Source organism: Borostomias antarcticus, assembly GCF_949987555.1.
Source record: "Borostomias antarcticus genome assembly, chromosome: 37".
NCBI classification, from domain to species: Eukaryota; Metazoa; Chordata; class Actinopteri; order Stomiiformes; family Stomiidae; genus Borostomias; species Borostomias antarcticus.
Genome location: NC_140270.1, coordinates 910,599 through 920,598, shown reverse-complemented (window position 1 = coordinate 920,598; position 10,000 = coordinate 910,599). Strand labels below are relative to the sequence as shown.

General features: G+C 52.0%; 1 protein-coding gene across 1 annotated transcript in view; it reads left to right on the top strand.

The window, feature by feature from the left end:
• The window catches only part of camk2d1 (calcium/calmodulin-dependent protein kinase (CaM kinase) II delta 1), a 37,803-nt gene that overhangs the window by 7,829 nt on the left and 19,974 nt on the right, over positions 1–10,000 (top strand). The window contains exons 5-7 of the mRNA XM_084461211.1: positions 3,263–3,328; positions 4,398–4,470; positions 9,393–9,495. Coding sequence (XP_084317337.1) covers positions 3,263–3,328; positions 4,398–4,470; positions 9,393–9,495 — 242 coding nt within the window. The remainder of the gene's footprint in view (positions 1–3,262; positions 3,329–4,397; positions 4,471–9,392; positions 9,496–10,000) is intronic.

Sequence of the window (10,000 nt, the reverse complement as noted above, 5' to 3'; positions counted from 1 at the left end):
GAGGTATAGAGATGACTGCTTTGTGTGTGTGTTGTGTGTGTGTGGGTTGTGTGTGGGTGTGTGTGTGTGTGTGTGTGTGTGTGTGAGATGACTTCCTCCTCTTCTAACATCTGTTCACCCGTACTCTCATCACATCCTCCTGTTTGCTCTTCACTTCACTCTACAGTACACACTCACACACACACACACACACACACGCTCACACACACACACACACACACACAGACACACACACACTTTGCATGTTTCTTATCGACACGAGGCATGGAGGGAGCTGTTTAGCTATTGATGGTCTCTGAAAGCCGCGGGCGTCACACACACACACACACACACACACACACACACAATGATAGCGTCAGTACTTCAATAAATCGTATGTTTCCAAGGCAAGCCTGCCACAACGGACCCTAAAACACGACAGCTACCACACGCTCAAAGAGTGGGAATCCCTGTCTCATTAATTAAGTAATCAATTAATTAAAGTAATCCTACTCTGTTTCCACTACAGAAGTCAGTCTGAAAGAGCACGCCATAGAAGAACACATCCCAGTCGGTGTAGGCGGCTCGGCCATGATAGGATTTGAAGAGCTCACTTTGTTTTTTTACATTCAGGAGGTTTGGATGAGGGTGTCGGTTTGAGCTCATTTCAGGGATGAGGCTGATTGGACGACGGCGTGCGTTCGGGCCGGGAGCTCCTCCCCTATCTGAAAGTCACGTCGTTTTCGGGGCCGCCGTTAACGGCGTGTTTCACAATCTGACGAGGGGAGGGGTCAGTACCCCCCCCCCCCCCCCTTTAGGAGACGCATCTCTCCTCTCTCCTCCCCCTCCTCCTGCTCCCCCTCTCCTCCTCCTCTCCTCCCCCTCCTCCCCTCTCCTCCTCCTCCTCTCCTCCTCCTCTCCTCCCCCTCCTCCCCTCTCCTCTTCCTCCTCTCCTCCTCCTCTCTCCTCCTCCTCCTCCTCTCCTCATCCTCTCCCCCTTCTCCTCCTCTTCCTCCTCCTCTCTCCTCCTCCTCCCCTCTCCTCTTCCTCCTCTCCTCCTCCTCTATCCTCCTCCTCCTCCTCTCCTCATCCTCTCCCCCTTCTCCTCCTCCTCCTCCTCCTCTTCCTCCTCCTCTCCTCCTCCTCCTACTCTCCCCCTTCTCCTCCTCTCCTCCTCCACCCCTCCACCCCTCCGTCCCGTCCCTCATCCTCTCTACGGTATCCCCTCCGTTCTGCTCTCTCTCTCTCTCTCTCTCTCTCTCTCTCTCTCTCTCTCCTCGTTCCCGGCCGGATTTGGCGGTCGGAAGTGAGGACGCTTCCGATTCGTTTGCAGACCCCGTTTAATTTGACTAAGGGCTGAAAAAAAAAAAAAAAAAAAACCTCCCCCGCCCTCGAACCCCACGACGGGACGTCAAAAAACCACCAGTCCTTTTCCTCAACGCAAACAAAGCCGCCTGGAAGAACGCCAGCGAGGATGACGGACTTCGGTGAGGTTTAATCCGATTGGCCGGGTTTCTATGACATCCCCGGCCTCAAACCGGCGCTTAATGTGTTCCTCCAGGCTTTCATTTCTGCTCTGGATCCAGGAAATTGAACAAGCTGTCAGATAACATTTGAAAATCACCCGTTTGGAGGGACGTCAAGTTAGATAAACATCGGACAGGTCGTTGGTTCAGGGTCGACCACAGAAATGGCTACGGACCTCTGAGCCGAGGCTGCGTATCGCCTGGTGAGGCATCATGGGAGCTGCGTATCGCCTGGTGAGGCATCATGGGAGCTGACAACATGACGCTCGTGGCCAGGAACACGGCCAACGTTACAGTCTGATAAGGGTTGACTTTAGTTAGTGTTGACACATTTGGAGGACATGGGGTGTGTGTGTGTGTGTGTGTGTGTGTACGTGTGTGTGTGTTTGCGTGTGTTTGTGTGTGTGTGTTTGTGTGTGTGTGTGTGTTTGTGTGTGTGTGTTTGTGTGCATGTATGCGTGTGTGTGTGTGTGTACGCGTGTGTGTGTGTGTGTGTGTGTTTGTGTGCGTGTATGCGTGTGTGTTTTTATGTGTGTGTGTGTGTGTGTGTGTGTGCGTGTGTGTGTGTGTGTACTCTGAGCGGTGTACAGTACGTGTGCCTGTGTACTTGGAGAGAGCAGTGTGAATGTGTGTGCTTGAATGTGTGAATGTGAGCGCGGTCCAAGTATAACAGTCTTGCGGAGCCGCGTATGTTGAGCCAAGTGTGGTCGCAGGAAATATCACAACCTCTCGGGCTCGTTCAGTTACTCACAATAACATTGGGGATTCGGAACATTAGCTACGGTAACTGCAGTTCATGTCGGGTCTATATTTCACCATCGCTTACACAGATAAAACGTGTTCTTGTGTGACGTTGAGTGTGTTATTCTTTCGGTGTCAGCGAAAATGACACGCACACACACACGCGCACACACACACACACACACACACACACACACACACACACACACACACACACACACCAGGCAGTTTGGCCCCAGCCTTTGTAGACTCTCTCCCTCTTCATGTGGCCCATACAGCAGATGGACATGGCTAATTGCAGCGTGCGACGGTCTCCGGCTGTTTCTACACGTTTGGGCTGGTATTAACATGCCTCCTTTGCCCCCCTTTCTCCTCTCCCCCCTTTCCTCCTCCCCCTCTACCCCCTCTCCCTTCTCCTCTTCCTCCTCCTCTCCTCCCCCTCCTCCTGCTCCCCCTCTCCTCCTTCTCCTCCTCCTCTCCCCCTTCTCCTCCTCCTCCTCTTCCTCCTCATCTCCTCCTCCTCCTCTCCCCCTTCTCCTCTCCTCCTCCTCCTCCCCCTCTCCTCCTCCTCTCTCCTCCCCCTCTCCTCTTCCTCTCCTCATCCTCCTCCCCCTCTCCTTCCCCTCTCCTCCTCTCCTCCTCTTCCTCCTCCTCTCCTCCTCCTCCTCTCCCCCTTCTCCTCCTCCTCCCCCTCTCCTCCTCCTCTCTCCTCCCCCTCTCCTCCCCCTCTCCTCTCCCTCTCCTCTTCCTCTCCTCATCCTCCTCCCCCTCTCCTTCCCCTCTCCTCCTCTCCTCCTCTTCCTCCTCCTCTCCTCCTCCTCCTCTCCCCCTTCTCCTCCTCCTCCCCCTCTCCTCCTCCTCTCTCCTCCCCCTCTCCTCCCCCTCTCCTCTCCCTCTCCTCTTCCTCTCCTCATCCTCCTCCCCCTCCTCCTCTTCCTCTCTCCTCCTCCTCCTCCTCCTCCTCCTCCCCCTCTCCTCCCCCTCCTCCTCCTCCTCCTCCTCTCTCCTCCTCTCAGAGTGACTGGTGGGGAGCTGTTTGAGGACATCGTAGCCAGAGAGTACTACAGCGAAGCTGACGCCAGGTCAGTAGCGCGTTGGTTCAGGACATGAAAACACCTACAGACTCACACACACACACACACACACACACACATCAACACTTTGACTCACACACACACACACACACACACACACACACACACACACACACATCAACGCTTTGACTCTCACACACACACACACACACACACACACACACACACACACACATCAACGCTTTGACTCTCACACACACACACACACACACACACACACATCAACGCTTTGACTCATAGTTTTATGAATTCACACACACACACACACACACACACACACACTTCAACGCTTTGACTCTCACACACACACACACACACACACATAACAGTAGTATACGACATACAATCCATACAATCATTTATGAGGCAGCTAATTTACAAGCACGCACAAAGACATTATTCGATGTATATTGTACAGTATGTGTGTAAAATGCATGCTGCCCTCTCTCCTCTTCTGTGCCTGTAGTCCAGCGTGTTACACTGCTTGGATCTTCCAAAATACTTCTGTTCCCTTCATATATCTGTGTGTGCCGTCTTTAATGTGCCTTCTAAATAAAGTTCTCTTCTTCTGTTTTTTCCTGATACTCGACGTTATTTCTACCTGTCTGCCGTAGTCGTCAATGACCTCATTGAGATTGATCTATTTTCAGTCTGATTTGAACTACTTCATCTAAAAAAAGTGCTCGCTGAAGTTAAAGTATGATTATCAACAGTTGGGTTTGACGTCAAAGTCGTGTTCGACACGGCGAGGTAATTGGCGTCTGACAATAGCGGCCCCCGGAGACCGAAATAGCGTTTGTGATTATGCAGCCGAGACAACGGGGAGAAATGATTCCTCTCATCTTCGGAGCTTCTAGACAGTTCTTCAAGCCTGTTAACCGTTGTTCTCTCTCCTGAGTGGATTGTTGTGTCTGGGTTTCTAGACGATTCGTCTGCCGCTGTTGATTTTTGTTTTGGTCTCTCTCTCTCTCTCTCTCTCTCTCTCTCTCTCTCTCTCATTGGGGTCTCACCTGTTGTCTCCCCCCTCGCCTCTCACCCTTGTCTCTCTCCTCCACAGTCACTGCATACAGCAGATTCTAGAAAGTGTAAATACCTGCCACCTTAATGGCATAGTTCACAGGGACCTGAAGGTTAGTACCTGGACGGCGAGGGCGTCGGCGCCGCCCCTCCCCCCCCCCCTCCTGCTCCGCGGCATCTTGCCCCGCCCCGCCCCCCCGCCCCCCTCTGCCTGACCGCACAACTGATTAACAACCGCAACACCCGCCTCCTCCCAAAGCCCGCCCCTCTACAAGCCAATCCAGCCCCAGCCCCCCCCCCCCCCCCTCCCCTCAGGCCCGTGTGGCGTTTGGGGGGGGGGGGGGGAGAAAGGGAGGGGGGGGGGGGCGACACCACTTCTGTTACGAGGCTCGGGAACAGGGAGGAGGCACGGGGGGGGGTCTGGCGGCGGAGGTGGTGATGACGATGATGATGATGATGTCAGGAGATGACAAAAAATCCCGGTGAGGAAAATCCCGGGCCGGTTTCGACCAATCACAGTCAAAAGCGGCCGCTCTCATCGACGGCGGCGCCTATAAAACGCCGACCTCACACCGCCAATCAAAACCAGTCCGAAAATCGGAAATAAATCGACTCCGTCGGCTCTCAGTCGTCATCATAATCAAAGGGAAATGGAGAGGGGAGGGGGGGGGTTTAAGACCCAGCGAGCGATCCCACCTCCGCCGCCTCCATCCCGCCCCCCCCCCCCCTCTGGTCTCAGCGAGAGCCACAGCCACAGACGGCGAGGGTGAGCTTGTCACTAACCCCCTCCCCCTGGTGTTTGCATGCAGTCATTGCATTCAGCAGATCCTAGAGGCCGTGCTCCACTGCCACCAGATGGGCGTGGTCCACCGCGACCTGAAGGTGAGTAGACGCGCCGCGGGCCGGCCAATCACAGCAGCAGCCTCCCTCCCTGACCCCTCCTCTTCCTGTCTATTTTGTCTCCTCTCTCTCTCTCTCTCTCTCTCTCTGTCTCTCGCTCCTTCTCTCTCTCTCTCTCTCTCTCTCTGTCTCTCTCTCTGTCTCTCTCTCTGTCTCTCTCTCTCACTCTCTCTGTCTCTCTCTCTGTCTCTCTCTCTCTCTCTCTCTCTTTGTCTCTCTCTTGTCTCTCCCTCCCCCTGTCATCTTTCACCCTTTGTACTTTTTCTTCATTTCTTTCTCTCTCTCCTCCTCCCTCCCTCCGAAAATCTTCTTTTCGTTCTTCTACTCTTTCTTTTCACATGTATTTAAAGCAGTCAGGATGGCAGTCAAAGCTCCCAGGGGCCTTCATTTGGGGCTTTTGAACGTTATGTCAGCCTTAAACGTCCACACCCCTACCATGCTACGGAGGCAGGCCTGGCAGGCAGACAGACAGGCAGGCCTGGCAGACAGACAGACAGGCCTGGCAGGCAGACAGACAGGCAGGCCTGACAGACAGACAGACAGACAGGCAGACAGACAGACAGACAGACAGGCAGACAGACAGACAGGCAGACAGACAGACAGACAGACAGTCAGACAGACAGACAGACAGACAGACAGACAGACAGACAGGCAGACAGACAGACAGACAGACAGACAGACAGACAGACAGACAGTCAGACAGTCAGACAGACAGACAGGAACACCGTCTATGGAGGAGACGCGTTGATGGGACTGCGAACAGGTGCGAATCCTCCAAAATGGACTCCAGTCACAAAACAACACGTAAGAAACACTAGGCCTTGTTAGGAGGGGGAGACAAAAAGGTGTTCGGCAGAAATCCTACAGTGAAACTGGAACTTTCTGGTAAAAAAAGATAGAGACAGACTTTGTTTTTACCAGTTTCCCTCTAGGATTTCTGCCGTCACATTTTCCTGTCGCCCAAAAGCTCGAGCGCCTTCTCAGGTGTCTCTCCCGGTTGCCATGGTAAGCGCGGCGGCTCCTGTTTGCTAATCAAATGAGCCAGGTGCAGTCGGGGGCTCCGCTTCGCGCCGGAGATAATCAGCCCCCGTTTGCATTCGCCCCCAAATCCACCCCCGGTCCCGCGCTCCGATTGGCCGCGGCTGTAGCCATAACCACAGGGCGGAGATACGCGAGGACAAAAGCAATAAGACAAACAAAACAGCTAGCATGGAAGGAGACTGAAAGGTCGCCTCCTTTGATCGTGTGTGACCCACAGATGTGTGTGTGTGCCAAGATATTGGGTGGGTCACTGCCAGAACACACACACACACACACACACACACACACACACAGCTGGTCAGCCTCATGTTTACAGTAACCCACGGTGACGGTAGTGTAAGCCGAAGCACCTAGAAAGAGCAAATCAACATTGAGCTGAGGCTTATGTGGTCCAGTCCACTAGAGTGGACGTTCCTCTCAAGGTCGAGTCTCTGTGTTCTCTGACCCGCCAGAGTAGAAAGCCCTCTCTTTCTCTCTCTCTCTCTCTCTCTCTCTCTCTCTCTCTCTCTCTCTCACTGTCTCTCATCATCCACCCATCCCTTCACTCCCTCACCTCTGACCCCTTTCCTATATTCCCTCTCTCCCTCCTTCTCTCTTTCTCTCTCCCTCTCTCCCTCCCTCCATCTCTCTCTCTCTCTCTCTCTCTCTCATCATCCACCCATCCCTTCACTCCCTCACCTCTGACCCCTGTCCTATATTCTCTCTCGACCTCCCGTTTCCTCCCCCCCTCCCCCGTCCGTCCTCTCCTCCTCCTCCCCTCCTCATCTTCCTCTTCCTCCCAGCTGCTCTGACCGCTGACTCTCTCTCTGAGTGTGTCCACATGGGCAGGCCACCGTGGATGATGCTGGACGAGGCCGCGTTATCGTGAAGAGTCGTCCTCTTCACACTCTTTAGTTTCCCTTCTATGGGTTCAGACCGTCAAAACCTATAGACCGTCAAAGCCTGTCTTCTATGGGTGTAGACCGTCAAAACCTATAGACCGTCAAAGCCTGTCTTCTATGGGTGTAGACCGTCAAAGTCTACATTACATTACAGTCATTTAGCAGACGCTTTTATCCAAAGCGACTAACAATAATTGCATTTAACGTAGGAAGAGCCAATGTACTTCTACTCACCAGAACTCACAAGTGCATCTTCTTTCTAAAACAAGTGACTAAGAGCATCATCTAGTGCTGAAGGCAAAGTGCAAGAATAGCAATCTAAAGTACAGTGCAATATTATATAATACAATACAATAAGTGCTTAGGAGTCTACTAAGTCTACCCACTGCACCGAAGGTAGATAATATAACCCTTATAATATAATATAATACAATACAATAAGTGCTTAGAAGTCTACTAAGTCTACCCACTGCACTGAAGGTAGATAAAAGGGAAAGTGAGTTGTTATATAATTAGTTACAAAAGGCCCTAAGGGTTTTGGAACGGACTGTAATAGGATATGGTACAGTGTGTGTGTGTGTGTGTGTTTGTGTGTGTGTGTGTGTGTGTGTGTGTGCCAGCTAGGGCCACCCAGGCTAGGTAAACAGGGAGTAATCACAGCGTTATGTCCGTGTGACACAATCAAATTAGGGACATTACTCTTCCACCACGAGACTGGGGCTGCGTCACCGTCCCCCCTAGCGCCACCGCGAGAGGCTCCACTAACCATTTATACAGTACGAACACCTGTAGTACTGAAATTACTATAATCACAAACTATTATATACGTATTTATTGATATAATTATTCTAAAACCGACACCTGTCAGTCAAATCGGTTTGTCAATACATTCTATTCTTTGTGATGTCAAGTTCCGTTTGGGATGATGTGTGAGGGATGAGCGTGCATTTCGGATGATGTTTGACAGGCGCTAGTGGATGATGATGCGTTAAGCTTGAGATGAGGCCACTGTTGTTGTTGTTGTTTTTTTCTCCCCCGCCCTCCTCGCTGTTCCTGTGACATCACAGGGTCGCCGAGGTCATCGTCGGTGGGAGCGGGAGATTGGTCGAGGGTGTTTGCAATGACTGCATGGCACCGGCGACCTCACTTAACCCCGCCCCCCCCCCCACCCCCCTCCTCCCCCACACACACACACACACACACCTCACAGCCCGCCCCTTCGTAAGCATGAAACCCCACCCCCATGACCTGCACGAATCACAATCGCACGAACGCTCTACTAACTGCGATCATGGACCGGCCTCTCGTTTGATTACACTCTAAGACGATTGGTTCCTCGTGTGTTTTCTGAACCACACGTGACATCTAGGTCCCGGAAGTGAATGTACGGTAGTGCTCACTGTGTTCGCTGTGCTGGAGGTAACTGATGCGTTTGTTACAGTATCAAAGCGGCTTCACACCAAACACCTGCCCAGTTCGTCGTTATGACGTTATTACACTACTGCCCACCCATTTTGAATAATTTTGGCTGAGGGAAGCGGCTTTGATAATGTCAGCAAAGGCGTTACTCGTCACCTTCCAACCCCGGAGACCTTTTCCAGGCTCCGCCCCCCTCCTCCGGGTCCCGAGTCTCTCACCCAATCCCCTTCCTCCGGCTAGAGGAGGCCAACCAATTAGACGTGGGCCTGCCGGCCACACACACACACACGACACACACACGACACACACGCCACCAGACCGCACGCTCTTGCTCTGCCAAAGATCAAAACATGTTGCCCAACAGCGGTCTGGTGGTATGCGTGTCGTGTGTGTGTGTGTGTGTGTGTGTGTGTGTGTCCGACCCCAACGCTGGCTCTAGAGGGTGAGTACAGTGACGGTGACCGGACACGAGAGCAGGTCCACTGTGTTAATATGTCACAGTACAGTACAGTGTCATAGCTAGTAAACAATACTACTGTACAGTGTCATAGCTAGTAAACAAAACTACTGTACAGTGAGCAGTAAAGTATGTCCACTGCTCTACATGGGGGTTCTACCCAACATAGTGGCAATAGCTCCCCGCCAAAAAACAAAACACTGTACTCTTCGTTAGCTACCGTGACTCGGGGGGTACTGTATGACTCATCAGTTAGTCCTCAGCTGTGTTGATGAGGAGGGGCGGTCTTCTCTAACCGCCTGCCTCTCCTCTACGTCTCTCTCTCTTCCAACCCAAGCCTGAGAATCTGCTTCTAGCCAGTAAGCTGAAGGGGGCGGCGGTGAAGCTGGCCGACTTCGGATTGGCTATCGAGGTGCAGGGTGACCAGCAGGCATGGTTCGGTAAGCGGGGCGCCGACGATCACATCGATACATCGATCCGTTCGTGATGAAAGTGAAACGATATCAACAAACCATCCCGCTCCAGTAACGATGATTCTAGTTCCGAGTGGGAAGATAATTCATCAAAAAAACATACAGGAGTTGGTCTTGGAATGACCTTCAGTCAAGCCTCAAACTGATGGCACTTATTCCTTTAGCCAGCTTTAAACTAATATTATCAGAAGTCCTTACCACCAGCTGCTCATGTAGCAATGTACCTTAATTTCTTATTGTCCCCACGTGCTCTACGCCTTTTGTATATTTAGTCGTGTTGTTCTCTGTATTTTATATGCCCTTGTGTCTTTCAATGTGAAACTTTGCTGCCTTCTTGGCCAGGTCAGTATTGTAAAAGAGATTTTGTCTCAATGCTTTTTATCTGGTTAAATAAAGGTTAAATAAATACATAAAAAAAGTAGTTATGATCCCAAGCTTCTTCTTCTTTCTTTTTTTACACAGAGAGAAACTA